A 24,384-nucleotide genomic window follows, 5' to 3' on the forward strand; every position below is an offset into this window, starting at 1 on the left:
GCGGAGCCTTTTATATATAAATTAGAGTAGTGTGAGACCTTGCCTCTCTATTTTTTTAAGAAAATAGAAAAATATAATAAAATAAAACGATATATTATTTAAGGATAAAGTGAAGAAATAAAACATTTAGGAGGGAGTGTATTTTCTTTATTTATGAAATAAAATAAAATTAAAATTGAAATAAATAGGTGATTATAGGCAATTTTTTTAGAATAAATTACGCTTCTAAGAGAAATATGAATATTATATTATTTTTTTAATGTTAAAAATTATGATTTTTACCGTTGACAAATTTTAATATATAACACTTTAGGTTATTTTAATAAATTTTTGTTATTTTTGTTATAAAAAAAAAAAGAGTTATTATCAAAAACATTTTTACATTAATATTCTTTTAAAGATGTAAATATTACACAACCTTTCTTTCTTGAATTAAAATAAACATTTTTCTCCCTTAAAATATTCAAATATGTTATTGGAATTAAAATAAACACACAAAAGGAGAGGTTATATGTGTGTGTAGATTTTAAAGCTTTTCACAAATCATTTGAGTTGTAAGAAAAATTTGCTTGTCTAAAACGCGTGAAGAATGGGGATAAACACACTTTGTATTTTTATAATGACTCATTTAACTTGAGTTACTTCTAGTTACCTTCAAATTCAAAGGGTTTTACTAACGTGAAAACTTTTGCAACAAGTATTCTCTATATTACTTCTAGCTATAACAAGTATTTTCTATGTCACTCTTGGTCACAAACGCAGCAACCCATTGTAGTATTATTTCACTAACTTCTTTAAGCTTACAAGATGATAAATGTTGAGTGTTTGAACAAAAACTCTTACGAAGTGAATATAGGTTTTAGATACACTCAATTGAGGTTTTACTTGTCAAGGTAAAGATAATTAAACTTATGTTATTTAGTGATCATACACTAGACAATGGCTTTACAAGATGTTTGGACTTAGAAGAATTTCATTAGAGTATTCTCACAACCAAGAGAGCATTTATACACAATATTCACAAAAGTTGTTTTTCTCTTTAACTTTTCTTGTATTTATAGGCTTTAGAGATATGTTCGCCAGTGAGAGTCTTCAACACATGGTCGTTTGAACTTAACATCTTTGATCTTCAATCTTCAATATGGTTGTTCTTCTCACTTATTCAGATGCTTCAAAGTTTCATTAATCCTTATAGTGTGTTTGGATGGAGAATTTACATAGAGTAATTCATTTATTTGAAGAATTTCAATTTCTTTGAGGTAAAATACCTTGTTTGGATGAGGAATTTATAAGGAATTTGAAATTCAAGCATTTGTAAAATTCCTTGAAATAGTAGAATTTCAAATTCTCCCAAAAGAGTAAGAATTTGAAATTCCTCATACTTTTATCTTCTTATTTCACTTATATATTTTATCTTATCTCTTATCTCTTCATGTTTTTAATTATTGAATATTCAAAAATATATTTAAAATTATTAAATATTATCTACTATTAATTTTTAAAATTATTAAATATTTAAAAATTAGCTAATATTTATTTTTTTAAAATTTAATTTAAAAATCTCAACATATAAATTATTTTTAAAATCAATTTTATTATGGTGGAATCAAATTATCATATCCAACCTAACAATTTAAAATTTGAGAAATTTGAATTGACTTATCCAAACAAAATATTTTAACAATGATAGAAATTGAAATCAAAGTAATTCAAATACTAAGAATTTAAAATTCCTTGAATTTGTAAAATTCCTCGTCCAAACACACCGTTAGGCTTGAAAAGGAATGAAGTTGAGAGCCTTGATTTTGAACATGCTACTTTTTGCACTAATAATTTTCTTTGTGGTTGACTTTCTTTTTTAATTGCTACCCTAGTTCAGTCTCATTATACCATTATGTGCACATACACAAAAGAGAAAATAAAGTAATATAGCATTTATAACATCTATATATTATCTAAGTGCTTATCATAATGTGTTTTGAATGTTTGAATAAGTTATTTAATGGTGTACATACATGATTGGCTTGATCATATGTTTCTCCAAGAGATCTTCAACTTAGACTACTCAGATAGAACCATACTATATGGAGCTATTGACATTAGCCCTCAACCTAGAACCAAGTCAATACAAAACTCCATTTTTAGCTTAGGAGGCAACCCCAAAACTTCATCTAGAAACACCTTAGGAATGTCTCTAACCACCTCAACTGCATCTATCAATTGCTTACTCTCTACACTCAGAGAGGAGAAAGCAACATAACATTGGGCTCCCTCCTTTAAGAGATCATCCACTTGCTTAATAGAAACCAACCCATCATTCTCATCTTTAAGGAAGATCAACTCCTTCCTAGTATAGTCTATAAGAATGTGATTAGTTGACAATCAATCCATTCTTAAGATCACATATAAACCAACTAAAAGCAAAAAAATCAAATCGCCTTATAACAATGCCCATAGACCTCTATTGGACACCTCAAACACTTCAAAAGTCATCATAAAAACATAAGCAAAAGTAGACACTAATAGATTAACATTCAAAGAACTCATAAAGAACTTTAAACTTTTCTACACATGTAATAGAGATAAAAAAAGTGCGTAACACTAAATCATACAAAATAGAAACTTCCTTACAAGTAGGGGTGAGTATATGGACCAATTCGACATGTTTAAGGCCTAACCCGCAAAACTTGCATTTTATACAAGTTAGACAAGTTTAGTTTGCAAAATAAATGGATTTCTTTTTGAAGTTTGTATCCAGCCCACCAAAACCAGCGAATAAACAAATAGATTCATGGGTCTAAATAATGATTTGAAGAAATATATTTTAAAAAATAAAAATACATAATAAAGAAGAAGAAGAAGAAGAAGAAGAAATATTTTTATTTTTAAGTTAAAATTCATCACATTAAAATTTACCAATATTTAGAATGGTCTTAACATAATTTAAAATATTTAAACTATAAATATTACCAATATTTATATAACAGTATCAAACTTTCAATAATAAAAGCATCAAAATATCTTAAAAATAATTCAAATGAAAAATACATATCAACCAAACATAGTTTTAATGTCATAATAATTTAAAAGTTTAAATACACAACCAAATTAAAGTCTTAATATCTGGAAAATTAATTAGTGAAGTTTGTCGACTAGCCTACGGATTAAGTCCACTAAGTTTTTATATCCTATGATTCAATCTTAATAACTCAACTTCCTTTGTATATCTCACACTTTCAAGAAAGAATTTCTAAAGAAAAACCTCTTAAAGATTTCCTAGCTTACAATTTTCCCTTTAGCTCCCATCATTTGCTAGGTACCTTTTCACTAGTATTTAGCCTTGGCACTCAGCATAAACACTACATAGGCCACCTTCTTATCCTTAAGGCAAATCATAGACCTAAAGATCTTTTCCATGTCACTAATCCATTAGCCTACTACCTTTGGGATAGTATCAACATTAAACTAAAGGGACTCCTTTTTCCAAACTTAGCCAACCCTCTATACTCTTATGAGACTATTGTCTTTACCATTTTTGTTGTGGCTCTATTATTATTGAGTCATCATAGCATGTTATTACATAATGACCACTTGTTGTTAAGCCATTGCAGCATTCAGTTAAATCACAATAGTTGCCATCATTTTTGTAGCTCTTGTTATTTGGACTCCATTAGTCTAAGGTGGAGGAGGATATCTAGGAGGTCTATCTACCATCCTATATTAAGATAAATAACAAACCATAAGGTAGCACATAGAACTACAAATACAACTTAAACTACTCTAAAATAGCATAATGGAATCACTCTCGTAGAGCGTCCCATAAGACTTGACTGGCTTTGATACCATAAAAGTGTAACAACTCGATGGGTCATTACACTTGATACAACTTTGCTACAACACAAAAAAAAGCATAAACATCATCTATTGTATGATTAAAATGCAAGTAGTACTTGAATATTTATACAACAAATAAATGTATAAGGTGTAGAAAACATAAAAACAATTTCTACCAATCAACTAAAAACATAAAACACCCTTTATGGGTTATGATAATCCCTTTGCATATACGTATAAATTATAATATCAATACTAAAAATACAAATCCTAAGCATTGACCAAACGTCTATATACAAGGTTGTATTAGAATAGCTTCAAAAAAATCCATCTTCAACATGGCCATCTAACAACGCTCGCCCTTGTGCCTAATCTTTTGTCTAACCATGCATCATTTGTGTATTTTGACATGAAAATGTTAATAAAGCTGATGTGCATAATGTTTTTTCTAAGTGTATCAAGTGTAGTTAATGCACATAAATGTAAAACATCATTATTACATAAGCATCAAGAAAGGAGGATGTGGGAATAAGAGTTGAGGCGACGTGTCTGACCATACCTACCAAAAGGAAATCGTATAATCTCCCTTTCCCCTAGCCTATAAATAACATCTTCAAAAAAAATTTCCCTCAATTTCGAAAAACTACCCCTATGCATCTTCTTCAACCTACATGTTTTCTCTGTAAACTTTACCTAAACACCTTGCATTCACAAAAATGGCACCCAAAACAGCACCTTTAGGACAAAAGGTACCAATCGAGGAGTACCTCTTAGACGTCTTCCTCTTTGGGAAGACAATGACCATCGTTGACCTCTAGGTCGGTGGTTATCTAGTCCAGCACTTCTTGGACCTCGATGGCTGGACAGAGTACACAATATTAAAGAGGGACTAGTTCCACGCGCCTTACGCTCACTTTTGGATGTCAGTTGTATAGGTGACGAATGCCATTATCGGGTGTGTCAAAGATACAGTGGTCAGGATCTTTCTCTTGATCATTGTGTCTATCACCAAGATGACAGAAGGGCTAAAGAAATATGACGAGGACCAGGAAGGTGTCATCACCCCAACAACGGTAGATGCTTTACTAGAATGAGCCTCGCCCAACCACGCGAGGTGAACCTAAATCCAGTTTGTCGGGTGCTCTATAACCCACTCTTCAATGTCTTCTTCCCTCACACTAGGTCGCGGGACCATGTCATAGACATTGAAATGTTCTGCCTTTACAAGATTTTAGTTGGAGATAAGATAAATTTATTTGGCCTCATCTATCTCTATTAAAAGACTTATTTGGCTTAGAGGAATCATGATCGGATGAAGAAAGCCCCAATTTTGTATGTCATGCTCTTCACCAAAATCCTCAAAAATCATGGAGTGGATTTGGTTGGCTATGAGAAAGGCCAAAATGGTGGTGAGGTCAATACCCTCACCTTCAAGCAAATGGGAATAACTAATCTTTTTACTCACATTAAGGGCGAACCAGGAGCACAACCGTCATAGAAGAAAGGTTGGACCATTTCTTCTTCCATCACCATTAGAGAACCTACCCCTTCTTAGCCAAACCCAAATCATTATCACCCACTTCTTCGTCTAGCCCACCTTCACCACCACCTAAGCCTGAACATTAACCACTTCACCAACGTGTTCCTAAAACTCTCCAAATCTCTGACACCCCCTCAGACAATGAGGAACCCCTTCTCAAATGTAAGACATCACCTTCATCTGTTGCTACCTAAGCCTCTCTCCCTCAATCATCCAAACCATTTTCTACCACTACGACTTTCAAACCTCCATCTGCCCCATCTTAGCCCTCTCAGCCTACATTCAAACCACCAACTCCAACTCCCCAACCTACTCCTCAACCTAACCTGATAGAAAAGAATGACTTAATCCAAGAGGGGGGTGAATTGGATTCAATGACACTTAAAAATTTTCCAGACCTTAAGGATTTTTATTTCATTCAAAACTTTTCTAAGACACCTTTCAAATAAGTATATTGAACTACTTGTATATGGGAATGACTTCTATATGAGTTATTGGTTAATCTTTATTGAATCACCTCTCACAATAACATGTATGCAATGATAATATTCACTTTTATTCAATTTTAACCATGCAAGCAAATTACTCAGACTCAGTCATTGTAAAACTCAATTAAAGATTAATCAATACAAGAGTTAAGGATGAGAGAAGAGTGAAAAGTATTTTATCCTGGTTCAGCCACTGCACATGTGACCTACATCCAGTCAGTCCTCAATCATAACCTGATCAAGATTTGTTCCACTATCTCAATGAAGAAGTTTTACAAGCATACCACACATGCACACACTTCAACACTCAAGATAAACATTTTCTTGCACCCAAGAAAGCACTTCTTGTAGAAACCCACTACAATAATTCCTTACCACTTGAGACACCTACTCAAGATTTCTTTACACATTACACAAAGAATTAAAGGAACGAATTCACCTGGAAGCTGAACAAATCAGACTATGAATTCTTGACAAATCTTAATCCTTCTCTTCCAAGAATGTAGTGATGATGATGATCTCTTTCAAAACATTTCACAAAATGTTTTTCTTCTTGGTTTCACAAAGAAAACACTCCAAAAAGGTCACAAAGACTTCACAAAATCAGTTTTTCTCTCTTCTATTTTTTGTTCATCTGTCTCTACTTGTTTCAAAGTGTGAAAACTATTTATAAAGTTTTCCAAACCCAGATAATCGATTATTTTTAAGGATAATCAATTATTTTGTTCTTCATGAGTTCTGGAAATCACTTAAGAACAGAATAATCGATTATTTTGCAGGATAATCGATTATTACAGCAAGGTTCCTTGCAACTATTGCTGGAATAATAGATTATTTTTAATGATAATCGATTATTTTGAGTTAGTTTTCAAAAACTCAATTTCACACTTTAGAAAACTTTCCAAGTCATTTGAATCATCATCATATCACTCTTAGTCAATTTAGATTAAGATTAACTCATGCACAAAGCATACACTTGCAAAATAAACTCAACAAGGCAACACATCATATAAGAACATATAAGCTACTCCTATTACATATTGTATTCTTTCATGATCTTCATGTCTTCCTTTCTTGATTAGCTTGTCCTTTGTTATTAGCTTGTGTCCTTTGTTATCATCAAAACTCTCAGAACTTCAGAGCTGAGTTTGATTCATCATCCATGAATCTCAACATAACCCTCAACCTAAGATGAAGCAGCATCTAGTGCGAGGCTTCAAGCCTCAAATAGAGGAAGACAGGGTAGTGAAGAAGGTAAAGCTTATCTTTACTATTAAAGCTCAACAATAGGTAATCTTTGATGTAGCCTTCTCTTCCCTAAAGTAGGAACAATTGGAAACTACTTTAAAGTTATATTTGTGCAAGCCATCCTCTCCCAAGGTTGGCGGAATAATTTCATCTTCCTTGGCTTAAGAAGAGCCCAATTCATCTACCACGACTGTAGACCAGGTGCATAACTTAAAGGCACCTCCAAAGGTTCTTTAGGAATTGCCTACTCAGCTAGAGTTTATAGACCTAACTCAAAAAGAGTCATCGTCTACAAACATGTTCTTTAAAGGGATCCTTGCAAATTCTCCTATTCCATCTGCTAAGGAAGAGCCCTCGAAAGCAGTGGTTAATGCAATATCATCTAGTGCACAAACAACTTACCCAAATGGTCCAATCATTGAAGACTGGGTTTCAGATGAGGAGGTGGATCCTTCTATGGCCAATGAAGCTGAAGTTAAAGCCTATAGTTGGATTTTACCATCAAGGCCTATAGTTTATCTGGCACCACAATTTCTAACTCTTATGGAACTTGTGCGTGAGAATGATCTATTATTGTTTACTGAGGTGTTTTTTGTTTCTCCCCTTAAATTTGACAACTCCATGGTCTAGTCCTTCTCCTTTATGCTTGAGGACTTCATCTCGGCCATCCCTCCTTCAAAAGTTGTTAAGTCTAATTAAGATAGTGTTGATTCAAAAATGGAGCATCTTCTCGAGGAGGTCACCATAGACTTTGACGGAAGTTGGAGCCCCTCTCTAGTAGACTTGGCCTTCAGATCTCATTTGATTAACTTCAACGCATTTGAGAGTCTTTGTTTGTGAGATGCTCATAGACCACACATCATTGAATGTTTATCCTCTATGGAGTGTGTTCGTGAGGAAGTTGACCTCTTTAACCCACTTTGGGTGGATGGTTAAACTTTAAACATCTTATAGAGGCAGCACCTAAAAATTCAAAGTCTATAAATGAATCATGTTGTTGTGGAGCTCTCCTATGGATCTCTTTCGCGACTACCTACTAGGCTTGGTGAGCCATACAGGTCATGGATGATCCATCCATGGACTCGGTTCTTCAATGAATCTACTAGCACCAAGCCTACTACTCCAGATAATAAAAAAGGTAAGGAGAAGCTACCACAATACCGCGAGGATGTGTTCTTTCTTCATTATAGGGCTCATCATACCTCCCACATACACTCTTTGAGGGATAACCTTGTCCTCTACCCTCAGGTGTTGGGCAAAAGCTTCATGGCTTATCCATTATGTCAAGTTGCACCATCCTCTTTAAACCATCTCGCAACATGTTGCAGGTTCTACATATACTTTTCACCATATGAATTCTCTTTTCATTTGTTCGTGTCGGGCAACATCATTTTCTAATACAATAAGATATGTCGTCTACCACCTCCCCCAAACACATCTATCGGACCTTCATGCACATCTCAACAACGCTCCTTTCCTCTTGTTCCAATGTTGGCCATGAAAGAAAATCGTGATTAAGTCATCGTTGGACTTTATAGGGCTCTACACTACACACTTAAATGACAAGCCAAACTTGAGCACCAAGTCCAACGACAAGGACACCAGCTCTCTAGTGTGCTTACTCATCTTTACATCCAACCGAGCTTCGATGAGGACAATGATGATGACTTTTTGGACTAGTATTTTGCTGGTGCCAAAAGGAGAAGAGAGTATTTTTGAGTATTTTCAGTAGATTTTACATTATTTTTAGTATTTTTACAGTATTTTATCAGTAATTTACATTATTGTGTTTTGCCTTTTTTGTCTTGGAACAATTTTTATAGTATTTTACATTGTGTTTACATTATGTCTTCATAGTATTTATGCTTTATGAATTTTTCATCTTAAACAATTTTCTTCTATTTGTTGAAAACAATACATGCCTCACGAATATCACATGTTTCATGTATATTTGCCATAATAACATGCTCTCATGAATGCTTTATATCTTAATAGATGAAAAATCATTGTCTTGAAACTAACATTCTGTTACAGGTATATAAAGGCATGTAGAGCATTAGAACAAAGGACAAATATCCTGAATCTCGCAAAAAAAGGCTAAGGAAAAGTATTACACTCTCGCTGCACACTAACTTTGCTTCCTATTGTTCCTACTTTGCTACTCTACTTTGATAAGTAGCTTGATCTATCAAAGATAAGGAGTACATTTAGGTGAAAGACATTAATTAAAGTATTTAATGCACCAATGAATACTTCTTCTCTCTCTAGATCAGACGAAGCAATTTTATGAATTAGACTCAAGAAGTTGTAATGATCATCTCTTTCGAAGCTATTATATAAGAAACTCTGAAACTCAAGAAAGAAAATGAGATACAAAAAACATATACAACACCAGAGAGAACCACATACATAGAAAATCTTCTTCAAAAGATCTCTTGCACTTAAACTTTCATTGTAATCATGTCTAAAAGACATGACAACGACAACCTTGTAATACCTTCATAACCATTATTATAGGGTAGAGTCTAGAGAGGCTTGTTTGCAAAAGAATACTTGGGGTTGAGCTTGGAGAGGCTTATTTGTAAAAAGAATACTTGGGTAGTGGCTTGAAGAGGTTAATCAAAGAACACTCATGTTGAGCCAAAAGTAGCTTGATAAAAGAATACTTGTAACTTTGTTGAAAGTTAGTTGAACTCAATATGGTTAGATTGAGAACAGGACGTTGCCTCGATGGTTGAGGTGAACCAATATAAAAATTGCTTGTGTTTATTGATTACTCTTGCTAACGCTTCATCTATCGTAGATACTACTTCACTTACTTGAAAATGTGCGAGTTTTTGATATACATTATTCAACCCCCTTAGTGTTTATCTTTTCTCCACAAAATAAAAAAAAATGCAATAGAAGAAAAGAGATAAGTGAATGAAGATGTGATAGGGAAGGACAATATGAAAGAGAGTGAGAATGAAGAAAACTTTGTTAAGGTTTTGTAACAATTTTCTTGCATCATTAAAGAAATATAGAAGAAGAAGAAGAAAGAAAAAAGTGGGATAAAATGAAATTTATTGTATCATAACATAAATATGAAATACATAGAAATAATGTGAATATGCAAAATATTTTGTAGCTTAATAAAATTGAATGTGTTATTTAATTATATTGAAAATAACATACAAAGCATTGTAAACTAACATTAATGATTATTGAAAATAAAAATATAACGCATTTTGTATTTAAAAAAAAGATTTAAATCATCAACATAAATTGTATAATGACATAGTTATCATTCAAAAGAGTGGAAAAAAAGTATGTAGAGCACCACACACACACATACACACACACACACATATATATATATATATATAAGGAGGGATCCAATTACTCTAATAATAAGTCTTTTTAGACTTATTTTATTTAATAACTCATGTTCTACATCAAATTCTAATAGATCAAGTCTACAATGTTTTAAAAAATTTTATAACTATTTTATACTGCATTTTATTAATTCAAATCAATGTATAAAATACTTTTATAATCATTTTTCAATTTGAATTAATGAAATAAAGTATCAAATAGTTTACGAATTTTTGAAAACTTTGCAACCTTGATCTATGCATTATAAGAGCTTTTAATTTAATGGTTGGATCGTTAAAATTTAATGTAGAATATGAGTTATTGAGTAAAGTAAGTCTAGGTAAACTTACTTTTAGGTGTAAGTGGATCTCTTCTCATATACATATATATATATATATATATATATATATATATATATATATATATATATATATATATATGAGGAGCGATCTATTTACTCTAAGAATAAGTCCACCTACACATATCTCGTTTAATAACTTGTGTTCTACATTAAATTTTTAACAATCCAACTGTTTAATTTAAGGTTCTTAATGCATAGATCAAGTTTTCAAATTTAAAAAAAAATGAAAACTATTTAATATTTTATTTCATTATCTCAAATCAACATATAAAATATTAATGATTATACGTCAATTTAAATTATATATATATATATATATATATATATATATATATAAAATCATTTTTGGTTCTTTTTATTCCTTATTATCACCCACTTAAAGATAAAAATAAAACTTATATCACCATTAAATGCCTTTAAGAAATTAATCATAATAATTGTCCATGAATCAATTCTAAATTTGAATTTGAATGTATAATTGTATTTAAAAATAAAAATAATTATTATTTCACTATTAAATGCATTTTCTTATGATATTTCAAATTTTCTATGACCAATTATTCAAGTTTAATTGATGTATTTTAATTTATTACATGCTAATAAAATTTTTATAATTAATAAAAAAATGTTTAAATTTTAAAGGCTAAAATATTTTAGAAAGAAAATTGGTTCGAGCTATGAATTTTTTAGGGCAAATTTTTTTTAGAAAGCTATTATACATTTAATAATATATATATATATATATATATATATATATATATGAAATTAATCATAATAAATTGTCCCATAAATCAATTCTAAATTTAAAATTTGAATGCGTAATTATATTAAAAATAATAATAATAACTATCATTTCACTATTTTATGCATTTTCTTATGATAATTTCAAATTTTCTATGAAAATTTATTTGTGTTTAATTGATATAATTTAATTTATTAAATACTAATAAATTTATTTGTAATTAATAAAAAAAATGTTTGAAATTTAAAAGCTAACAAATTTTAGAGAAAAAAAATAGGCTTGAGCTATGTAGTTTTCGACATAATTTTTTTAAGAAAATTATTAAAACCTTAAATAATATATAAATAGTTGGCTTATCAACTCTAATATACTTTTTTATAGGACGTCTAAACTCAATCCTTTTAAATAAATAATTTTTTTTAAAAGTCTAAACCTTAACTTTTTATTAAATAAATTCAGTCAAACTAGATCAAATTTTAAACAAGTCAAGTCATAGATCCTTATTTAAGGTCTAACTCATTCTCATACCTACTCTAACCATTTTGAATCTCTTTTCTCAACCTTTTCTTTTTCTCTTGAGAGGGCATTCTGTAATTTTTTTTTAAAAAAATAGATGACATATGCAAATAATATAACTAGTTACAACTTGCTACATCCGTTTCAAATTAATTTCATAATAAATTAGTTAACCGAAGAATCGGCATATTATAAGGTATATATTAAATGGTGCACTCAAGAATTTGTCTATATAACATATTTACACAAGGTACTATTGAACCCACAAGAACAATCATTTCTACCTTTTTTAGTATCATCATTTTCCTTTCTTTCTCATTATAATCTTGAAATGGAAATGGAGGATAGGATCAGTGCCTTACCTGATGGCATCTTGTGCCATATTCTCTCTTTTCTCCCAACTTGTGACACCATCGCCACTAGTTGTCTCTCAAAGCGGTGGTGTCCATTATGGCGTTCTGTCCCTGCTCTCGACCTCCACCTAGATGATCAAACCTATCTTCAAAGCGGCTGTATCTACTCCCCTTTCTTAAACTTTGCCTATGCCACCCTCCTCTCGCATAACGCACAACAACCCCTCATGCTTGCACGCTTACGCGTCAACACTCGCGTGGGCCCAAACTACAACTTCCCAAAAGCCCACTTCAACATATGGATTAAGGCTGTCATTGAGCGTGGCATCAAGCACCTCCACCTCGAGATGCCCCTCACGCTCCCATTACCTAGTAGTGTCTTCAATTGCAAAACCCTCGTTGTTCTCAAGCTATGGCAGGTTGGTGTGGACATTCTTCAGTCTGTTGACTTGCCTGTGCTCAAAATACTGCATTTGGATTATGTTAGGGTGGGAGGGATTGGGTATATCTCCAGGATTCTTCGCGGGTGCCCCGTTCTGGAAGAGTTGAGAGCCAATCGTGTCAATTTTGGTACGATTGCGGGGTATCAAAGCATGCCCAAATTGGTGAGGGCGGATATTGGCACTAATTTTGGGGTTGAGTTCCCTCTCGAGGTGGTGTCTAATGTGCAATCTCTTCGATTCTTCTTAGAGGTATGAACAAAAATGACAAATTTGCTTAGTTTGGTAAATTATTTTCATATTTTAGAAAATTATTGTATCCCAGATCTCTCCTTATTTTTCGTCAATCTTTGACTAAGAGTAAAGAAAATTTTTGATAAAAAAAATTTATTGTAACAAATTTTGTCTTATTGTCACGTAAATATTGAGTGATAAAATGTTTTCTCATTAGTGAGAGAATGGGACCCACATATTTTAATAAGATTCACATTAGTTTCGCTATATAATAAGTGATAGTGTTTAAAAGGAAAAATTTTGTGTTATTAATATTATTCATTTTGAATTACTTACAAGTAATTTATCTTAAACTCTTGCAGTTCAACCACCAACAGGGCTTTCCTTTGTTCCCAAATTTAATTCACCTTGAGCTTAACTTTGTGACCTTTATTAAGTGGTATGTGGTGTTTGAGTTACTTATCCATTGCCCCAACCTTCAAACTTTTGTGCTTAATAAGCCTATGGCAAGGATTCTCCCCCAAGATTGGGCTTGCCCACGGTTTGTTCCCGAATGCATTTCTTCACAGCTTAGGAGGTGCACTGTTATGAATTATAAAGGCACAGAGTGTGAGCTGCAATTTGTGAAATATATATTGCATCATGCAAGAGCTTTGCAAACCATGACAATCCAGCATTGCTTAAATATGTGGGACAAGTTTGAAATGCTACAGCAATTGGCCATGTGCCCCAGGAGCTCTGCAACTTGCAAACTTTTATTTAAATGATACTTCATAGGCTTTTAGGTTGGTTTAAATAATAATTTTCAGTTGGCTTAATTTTCAGTTGGATTCTGCATATGATGCAACTTATATAAGTTTTAAACTTATGATATAGTATTGATATAAACTTATGATATATATTAGTTGTTAAATGAATATTTGGTTTCTCACATGTATGTTTGTGCGTATATTACATATTAGCTCGTTTAGTGTCCATATTTGCTTGCTTCGTTTCGTATTTTTAAAAAATGTTATTATTATATATAATATAATAAATTTAATATTATGATAAATATTAAAATTATGATGAAGATATTTGAAACAAAACTTAAATTTATCGATCAGTTTTGGGTTGATATAGCCCAAATCGATATAATTCACGGGTCATATTATTTAGATTCAAATTCAATCAAATGATTTTTCAATGTAGGTGGATTTCATTTGACTGAGTTTTAGTTTTAACGGACAATTTTCTATGGGTAGAGATGTATTGAACTTTGAATAATTTAATTGGTCCAAATTAAACTTTTATCTAACTTATTATCTCTTTCTTTTCAATATTTATATCCTTTTTATTTATACATTCAGTCATTCAAATATTATTTAATTCGTTTAGACTTAAAATGCATAAAATTATTCAGATTTGAAATAATTTTAATAGTATAATAATTTTTTTAGGTACATGATATAAAAAAAGGAAATTACAAACTACACTATCATTTATAGTTTTTTGTGCATCAGTAATAAAGATTAAAGATGAAGCAAAACAAACTTAGTTTTTGGACCTGAATGATAATTATTTTGGCTTTTATTATCAATTTATTCAAAACAAACTTAGTTTTTGGTATCGATTTGGATTTAGGATCAGGTCTTAGGTTGATGCTCACCGCTACTATTATGAGATGATAATTTTTAACTACTTATATAATTTAAAATATAAAATTTTCTAATGTGTAAACTTTTATTCCAAGAAAGCTTTTATCTACAAGGCTATTGGAATGTTTGGTTTCAGAATTTTTTTTTTATTTTCTAAGAATAATTCTCATTTTCAAATTTTGAAATATAGAAAAAATGTTTAGTTTGATTTTTCATTTTCTAATTTTTGAAAATGAAAACATTAAAAAAAGTGTTTGGTAAATTTCAATAATTTTAAAATTAATGAATAAATGTTTAGAATTAAAAATTAAACATATCAGCATTAAAAATAATATTTAATATGTTTAAAAATGAATAATGTTTACAATAGTAGTTGAAATTTAATAATTTTAAGAAATAAAATAATATTTTAAAAGTTTTATCTACCGGCAGCCAGAGTGAATATGCCAAAAGTAACTGCACCAAAAAGCTTATTATATACATTTATTTAATTATTTTAAATTGCGTTATATGAATTTTATTTTTTCAGACAAATTGAATTAATGGATCCAGATGAATAAATAAAGAGTGAAATGATATGGCTACACAGTTTCAGTCTTATCTAAAATGGTTTTCCTATTCAACTCATGTGAAGAAAACAGAATCTAAAATATTCATATTTACAGCCATGCCACCGTGTTTTCACTGGAAGACAAAACAATGAAAATGACTTTTTCTTGTTTTCAATTTTAGGCTTATTTTTGGAAATATTTTCAAATATCTATTTCGTGCCTTCGCATGATTAAAATGAATGAATAATGATTTTTTAATTTAATTTGAACTTAATATATAACATCCTAAATTTTTTAAAGTTATTAAAAGAAAATTATAATTAATATAATAGATTTTATAATTACATTGTTTTTATTAATTAAAAATATTGTGAAATTATTTGTTATATTAATTATTAGAGATATAAATATATTTTATTTTATTATAAGTATTTTGAATATATATTATGATTTTGATTAATCGAAAAGTTTTATAGATAAGAATGTTGTTAGATAAGAAAAATATAGGTTACGAAATTATTTTATTTAAAGAGATATTATCTCATGTATTTAATTATAGAGTACGAGAGAGAAAGATATACATTAGAAGGGGAGTTGAATAATGTAGATCAAAAACTCACATTTTTATAGTGAGGTAGTGAAAAATATAAACAGATGAAATACTAAAAGGTAATCAAACAAAGTGGTAAAAAGATGAAATGACACAAATATTTTTATATTGATTTGTCTCCAACTTAGAGACTACATCTAGTTCTCAATTCAATCAGATTGAGTTCCACTATCTTCAACAAGATACAAGTATTTTTTACGAAGTCACTTCTGGCTAAAGTCAAGTATTCTTTCAACAAGCCTCTCTAGGTTTAAACTCAAGTATTCTTTAAACAAACTTCTTCAGGCTTAAACCTAAGTATTCTTTAAACAAGTCTCTTCAAGCTTAACCACTAAGTATTCTTTTAAACAAACATCTTCAGGCTTAACCCTTTCAAATACAATTGATAAGAGTTATAGATATATCTTCATCTCTTCTAGATGTGATGCTATACAAATTTTGCACAAGTAGCCTACAAAGAATTTTATATAAGATTTGTTATATGAATCTTCTTCGTAGAGCTTCAACTATTTATTTCATGTTTTGCTCATCCTTATTCACATTGTGCATTCTTACTTAACTTTCAGTCCTCTATTTTTTTTAGAGGGCTTGACCCTTATATAACAACTTTAGAGAAGATGACTGTTGTAGCAACGTTCAAAATTTAAACATTCAAACTTCCTTGAGTTACTTTGTCTGTCTTCCCGGCTGTTCTTCAGAGGGTACTGTAGATGCATTTAATGCGAGCATTAAATGCTGGTCAGAGATTCGTGTATCTCCTATCTGACTAGGCAGCTACTTATCATCTTTTTCTTCTATTTTGAGTGTGATAGAATGGTGTCGAAGTACAACCGTTCTTTTTAGTGTCTTGTTTGAGATATCCAGGATTTTCTCTTTCTATCTTGATATAGTGATTTGATATTCCCTTTTTGAAAGCTTTCATTTTTTTAGAAACCTTCCTTATTCGATATGTTAAGGAATAAAGTATTAATACTTCCTCAAGGAATAGTATGATAGTATAATGAGAAATAAATATGACATTTATTTCTGATCATATGCTTCGTCTAGTGTGCTTTGTCTTACAAATGAAGTATGTCACTACTTCATTTGAAATGCTTTCTTTTGAAAAAAAATTTGGCTTCTCGTTTGTTGCTTTTAGAGAAAGTGGATTTATGAAACTTTAATTTGTTTAGAAAAGTGTTTATTATCATAAAAACTTATAACACTTCAAGAGATTCCAAATGATACTCTAGGCTTCCTTTTGATCTTACAATCTCCCCCTTTTTGATGATGATAAACACATTTTTTATAAATAGCTTTCTTAAACTAAAACAAATCATCTTTAAAGGAAGAGACGTTCTATTTAGAAAGATCTTTTAAGATTTGAACAATTTGTGCTCATTATTCAAAAGATAAGACGTTTATGTAATCAATAAGCAGTTTTTTTAATGGAAACTAGGATTATCATATTGATTTCAATTAAACTTATAAATTGATAGAGATTAAGTTGTATTTTAAAAAAAATGTGCTTTGTTTGTTTCCAAAAACTTTTCATCTAAAACATTTTAAAGCGAGCTTTAAACATTTGAAGTAAAATGTAATTATCCTATATGTAGATGCATAGGGGACTCCCCCTAAACACATGCATGAAGACTAGCTTAGACAAAGAGACAAAAATCATATATAACCAGAGTAATAGAAAATGTTTACCAAGAGGCAACGTGTTAAAGTGATGAATAAAAAATAATTAATTAATTTAGAAGATTAAAGTTTTAGCTCCCCCTATGTCTATCTTGCTGTTTTGTCCACTACATTTGTCTTCTTTAATACTCCCTATCGGAACCTGACTAAAGACGGCCTAACGTCCAATTTGAAAATCTCACCAACATCAGAATTCCCTATGACTGGACTAATCCTCCGTCGATGGTTTTGAAAGGTTCATGGAGTTGCCACCGATATTTTGCTCAAAACATCAAAAAAATAAATCCATTTTTAAAATAGAGTTGGGTACGTGGGTCGATTACGCGTGGGGAAGGTGTTAAGCACCCCACAGTGCCTAGTATTAGTACCTCATGACGTTTTCATTAACAAGATTAAGCGGAGATTACTATTTTTACCCTTTTATTACAGATATATGAATATGTTATCTACATGAATGCTAATATAAACATACATTATTTGAAGGAATAAATAAGACAAGGAATAAAGAAAATAACCTTTGAAACCAGCTTTTATTAGAAGAAAAACTTTAAGGTGCTTTGTGGCAACCTTCTAACTCTACACAAGCCTCCCCAACACTTGAAAATTTAAACTAGAAATTCTAAAATCTCAACCGAAAGGCTTAAGATCTCTTAATTAGGTTCTCAACGAGTTTATTTTTACTTAGAGTGCTTCTAAATAGAGTCGAGAGCAAGAAGTCCAAAATTTTGAATTTTGGAAGGTGCGTCTAGTGTGGTGGAGCCAAGCTCCATTTATAGGTGTCAGGGAGTGGGAACGGTCGTTCTCACCCATTTTTGCAAGTATAATTTTTTGTTTAGGAATGGCCATACCCAATTTGGAACGGCCATACTTAGTGACATTGAGTATGGTTGTTCTTATGACTAGTATGCCCATTCCCACTGTTCAAAAACTTATTTTCTTGGTTCTTTGACTTCTTGGAATTCCTTCTAAGGGTCCACTGCCTCCTTTTGAAGCATCCTTGAGTCTACAACTCCTATTGGGGGACATTTCCTTCATTTCTAAAGCTTTCCACCTTCGGATTCTCAACTCGAACAAAAACTAGTGTCTACAATTGCCCCTCTTTACTTGACCTTCAAATAGAAATACATTATTTTTTCAAGGGCAAGTAAAGACATAGATACATGTTTGTCTAGGCCTTTAGATCTCCGATTCTTAGCAAATCATTTGAAGGTTAAGTGTTATGTAAACCCATCTTCAAGTTCTGAATGTTGATGTTGAGCATTGTTTAAGCCTAGGCTTTCCAGGCTGGGCAAAGATTAGTGATTCTTGCCTACCATTGAGTAGCCTCTCCAGGTTAGGTATTGTTGGCCTCCCTAGGCCACCGAAGTGAGGTCATTCACCTATCCAGGTTTGGTATTGTTGACCTTCCTAAACCTCTAGAGTACAGTCTGTATATACATGTCCGGGTTTAGGTATTATGGACCACTTCAAGTCACCGAAGTACGATTGTTCACCTATCCGACTGGGGTATCCTCGAATCCGCCTCCCCTAGCCCCAAAGTATGGTTGAGTCACCTTTTTTCTATGTTGGGTATTGTTGAATCAGCCTCCCTAGGCCCCCGGAGTATAGTCTGCATATACCTATCCGAGTTTAGGTATTATGGACCTCCTCAAGTCACTAGAGTATAGCTCTTCACCTATCCGGCTAGGGTATCCTTGAATTGGCCTCCCCTAGCCCCCAGAGTATGGTCGGTCACCTTTTTTCCAGGTTGGGTATTATTGAATCGACCTCCCCAGGCCCCTAGAGTACTGTCTGCATATACTTTCCTGAGTTTAGGTATTATAGATCTCCTTAGGTCACTAAAGTACGGTTGTTCACCTGTCTGGCTAGGGTATCCTCGAATCGGCCTCCCCTAGACCCTAAAGTACGATTCGATCACCTTTTTTTTGCGTTGGGTATTGTTGAATTGGCCTCCCCAAGCCCTTGGGGTACAATTTGCATATACCTGTTTGAGTTTAGGTATTATGTACCTCCTCAGCTTACTAAAGTACAGTTGTTCACTTGTCTAGCTAGGGTGTCCTCAAATTGCCCTAGCCCCCAAAGTATGGTTGGGTCACCTTTTTTCTTGGTTGGGTATTATTGAATCAACCTCCATAGGCCTTTTGCTTGTGTTTATAATTATTTTGATTTAAGAGGCAGTCCATCTAGGATGACATTTTGATTAAAAGCGTCTTGTTGGGTAGAATTTTGATTAATTGATCCTCTTGATTAATTTGAGCTCACTCGAGTTAAGCCATTTTTTTGAAGATTCTTCACGATCGAAGAAAAAGCTCTCTTAGGCTAAGCAACATTTGCTGAAGGTTCTTCATGATGGAAGAAAGAGTCCATCTAGGACGATGATCTTCATTTTTATTCTTGTGTTGGATCTTGGTTGATCCTCTTGAGAATTTGGTTGACGCTCGCTTGAGCTAAGCATTTTTTTGTTGAGGAGTGCAACTAGGACATTGATTTTTTGTTGATTACCCTTGTGTTAGGTCTTGATTTATCCCCTGGGGATCATTTTTGAACTCTGTCGAGTTAAGCATTCATTGCTAAGGATTTCTCATGATGAGAGATGTAGTCCATCTAGGACATTATCTTTACATATTTCCTTTGTGTCAGGTAAAATCTTGACTAATTTGTTGGGGAAGAATATTTTGTTTCTTTAAAGTGTGTGAGTATTGTTGCCAAAGCCTCTCCAGGCTTGATTCCCATTGGGATGTTTTTGGCACTTTCAGTATTATTTATCTAAAGCCTCTTCATGCTTAATGTGGATCTTTGAGTAGATGATAACCCTGATTGGGTATTTTGACAAGTAATGTCACTAAGGGATAAAATCCATTTTTGGGTGATTCCTGATGCTGCTTGTTTGTTGAACAATATCAACAGGGAGAACTTTGTGCCCCAAGTGTTTTTTGTACTGATCGCTTGTTATACGATTAACCCATTGGAGGTTATCGTGTTGAATGTTTTTGTTCCTTTGAGAGGATTTTTTGATTTTGGTGCCATTGATGGAAGGCTATGCTTGGGCTGATTTTGTTGCTTGAAATGGACTTGATTGTCTGATAGACTTCTTGGCTGATTTTTGCTTTCTTGCTTTGGTTGGGGACGGTTGGTGCCCTTGGTTTTAGACTCTTCTTATCCGATAGCCTATTGGTTATTCAATCTTTGATGACTCATAGTTATTCCTTATTTTGTGTTTTTTCTTTCGAGCATTGACTTTTCACAAGGTGAAGCTCAACCTTTTATTGTATTTTGTTTTCTAAGGTTTGGCTTTTTCTATAGATTGAAGCTTTGACTTTTGTTGTATGTTTGTCTTTTATTATTTTTAAACTTTTCTTGTTAAAATAAAAGACACAATTGGAAGGAAATAACATTGCAATAATTGAAATGAGTTGTAAAAAAGAAAAGTTCAACTAGAACAAAGTACAAGAAAGCAAAATCAAGAATAAGCCTAGTCATCAGCCGGGGGTGATAGGAAGCGACATTTCAGCCATGCAAACATTTGCTTTAGGATTTGATGGATTTCTAGACGATGTCGATTCGCTGCATCTAAACGATGTTCCAAGATGCTAAAGTGGGCCTCAATGGCTATGTATAACTGCTCCATATAGTGCTGGAGGTCTCCCATATCTTCTTGTTATTGAGGTGACTACTTCATTGGTTCTTCATCTTCAACTCTGATACCATATATGTCATTAGTGGCTTCCCTTCTAAAGGAATAACCATCTACTTCTTGCAAAATCATTTTCATGTTAAGCAAAGAAGTGGAACTGATAGGCATCGGTGTTGGACGCACATCATCACTTTCAATAGTGACTCCATGATAGGTAGCCAATTGAGCGAGCATGGATCCAACGAGGATATAGCCCGAATGCCTTTCAGTGCCTTTCCAACTACCAAAATCGTTTACATGTATTAGGAAGAATGCACCAGGATTGCACCTCCAATGCATCTTCATGCAATACAGCGGGAAGAGATCAGTGTTAGTTACCATCCCGCCGACCATGGATAGATCCGACCATTAGCTTGTGAATGATACAAAGACCCAGATCTAGAAGCTTAGAAGCTTTTGAAGATTTTTATAACTAGAAGACTAGTTAACTTCATCCACATGGTATCCACTAACAACTCATCTGTGTGACACCTTCTACCCCAACATACATATACAGTAATTATAAAAAATATAAAAATTTTCATCATTAAAAATCAAATTTCCAGCCACGTAAGGGTAAAGAGTTCACATTCATAAACTTAATCCAAATAACATGCCGGTAAAATTACAAAGAAATAAAATTGAATTTTCCAAAATACTTTAATAAGAACATCTATCAGAGCAAAACCCAACATAGAAGCTTAAGCTTCATCACCAACATCCTCAGCCTCACGCTGATGATCACCTGTATATCAAACAAGAGAAACAACACAAAAGAAGGGAATGAGAAACATCTCACTCTGGCTCACGGTGTAGGAACGCACACCGGATAGCCAAACACAAACAATACAGTTACCTCATAGATCAATCAACAACAATAGTTTATTCAATCATCCAAGTCATACAAATAGTAATTTATCATCATTTAATAATAAGGATGCACATGCATGGACACGGACTTCACATTATCATGCATGTGGTGCCAGTAAAACATCACATGGCATATTGCCGCTAGCAATACACGAAGAGTAGTCTAGGAGTACATGCCGGGTCACACCCTCTGTGCACTCTCACTAGAAGGATATACTACCAGAGTCTCGTCGGGATAGCTAAGCCGCGCAAGATACATCCCATGCACACAATGGGCGAGACTGGGACTTCCAAACCGAGCTATCCCCAAGGACTAATCCCCAAAGCTTTTACACTAGGGGGCCTTCTCTGGCGGTGTATTCCATATCGTACCCTTAAAACACTTATGCAAATGATGCATGTCAATCAAGACTATATGCATTCTCATATCACATTATCATTTCCCATGGTCATATCACATCATCACATTATCTCATCATATTTCATTATCACATTTCATATCTCATGTCTCAATCACATTTCACATTATCACATTATCTCATCATATTCATCAAGCCTTCACAGAGCACTTTAATTTATATCAAAACTCATTTATTTATAAAATTAAATACATATTTTTACATCTCATCAAACAAGGAATATAACAGAAAAATCAGAAATCAAAACAGAAAATATTTCATATTTTGCCTATTTCTCATAGGGTTTCCCGCAGGAACCCACAGAGCACTCTAGATCATATTAAAACATATTTATTTTCAAAATTAACCATATACTCATGCATCACATCCAACAAGGAACACAACAAAGTAATCAGAAGGCAAAATAGAAAACATTCATATTTTGCCCGTTTTCTCATAGGGTTTCCCATAGGAACCCATAGAGATCTCAAGTCATACAATTAATTGCATATAAGAAAAATAATAAGCAAAACAGATACAATTGGGAGAAACCCCTCATACATGAGCATACATAAAAATACAGCAAACACAAGATTGGGGGCCAATCCCACTACCCAGCATACAATCCCACACCCAGAGCGAGGTTTCTCACTCCCCCCTTACGTGGATGAGCAGAAGACAAAGGTGTGATCTAAAGTCGTTCCTGAGTACTCTTCCTTAGAGCTCTTTGTTTCTCCTTTTTTTTCCAACCCTTCAGAACGCAAATGAGGTAGATAGGGTTAACGCTACCTGACTCCTTAAAATTAATCCATTGGGCTGGGTCAACCCAACCCATTTTCCTTCTCTTCTAACTCACTTCTCTTTTTCCTCAAAATAATTAAATAAAATAAATACATGTATATTATAAAATATTTTTCCTCTATAATAATAATATATTCCTGACTCAAAATATAATAATATAATTTCAATAACAAAATATCATATAAAATCAACCTTCTCTTAAAACATATAAATATTTATTTAAATATGCTAATAAAAAAATACTTATTTAATACGTACAAAATAATTGTCCAAAACAATAATTATTTAAAACGTACAAAATAATTGTCCAAAACAATAATTATTTAAAACGTACAAAATAATATTCTTCTATAATTATTAAAATAATTATGACCAAATACCATATAATAATAATAATTATTATAATAATAATAATAACTTTATTGAAAACTGGGGTGTTACAATCTGGCTTGGCAACCTGTTGATAGTCCATGTTTTTGATGTACTCCACTAGGACAAAGCCATCACGCACATTGAATTCTTCTAACTTCAAGGAGTGATAGCTTTCGTTCATCCAATAAGATACCATTGGGATTTTCACTCCGTATGGCATCTTGATGAAGTGTTGGATCATCGAGGCAAGGATTTCCCGAGTAGCGATTTGAAATCCTTTCTCGTTGATTCCTAACAAGAAGTCCCAACCGATGTTGGCTAGGTATTCCTTGACTTTCTCAGCAAGGTCAAGCTCTGCCAAGAAATCTAGGACTAACATCCTCGTTGGATGGAACTTGAACCTTTCCAAGAATTCGCACTTCCGTCATATGACGGGAGACATCTCCACCAAAGTAGAGGTTCTCGGGCGCTTATTCGACCTATGACTCATGACTAGATTATGCAATATGAACTAATACTAAGAATGCAAAAAAGTATGCAAGCGAAGGAGAGAGTTGGAGTGAGTTGAGGAGAGGATGAAAACCTCAATGTATATAGTCGTTCCATAAAAGAATAAGCCCATTCTTATGAGTATATGCTGGATAATATTCTTTTTTAAGAGAAAAAATAATACCCCTATGTG

General features: G+C 32.5%; 1 protein-coding gene across 1 annotated transcript; it reads left to right on the top strand.

The window, feature by feature from the left end:
• The first annotated feature begins 11,914 nt into the window (after positions 1–11,914).
• LOC109789403 (F-box/FBD/LRR-repeat protein At4g26340) lies at positions 11,915–14,221 on the top strand. Its single transcript, XM_020348338.3, has 2 exons — positions 11,915–13,128; positions 13,473–14,221. The coding sequence occupies exons 1-2, from the start codon at positions 12,415–12,417 to the stop codon at positions 13,875–13,877; spliced, it is 1,119 nt and encodes a 372-aa protein (XP_020203927.2). The 5' UTR covers positions 11,915–12,414; the 3' UTR covers positions 13,878–14,221.
• Positions 14,222–24,384: the final 10,163 nt, after the last annotated feature.

The sequence above is a fragment of the Cajanus cajan genome, chromosome 4 (genome assembly GCF_000230855.2).
Source record: "Cajanus cajan strain Asha chromosome 4, NIPB_CcT2T_4, whole genome shotgun sequence".
Lineage (NCBI taxonomy): Eukaryota > Viridiplantae > Streptophyta > Magnoliopsida > Fabales > Fabaceae > Cajanus > Cajanus cajan.

What these genes read in the sequence shown, in the direction of transcription:
- LOC109789403 (XM_020348338.3), top strand. Translation starts at nt 12,415, where the DNA reads ATGGAAATGGAGGATAGGATCAGTGCCTTACCTGATGGCATCTTGTGC. An exon ending in CTCTTCGATTCTTCTTAGAG is followed by an intron (nt 13,129 to 13,472) that starts GTATGAACAAAA and finishes AAACTCTTGCAG; the next exon opens with TTCAACCACCAACAGGGCTT.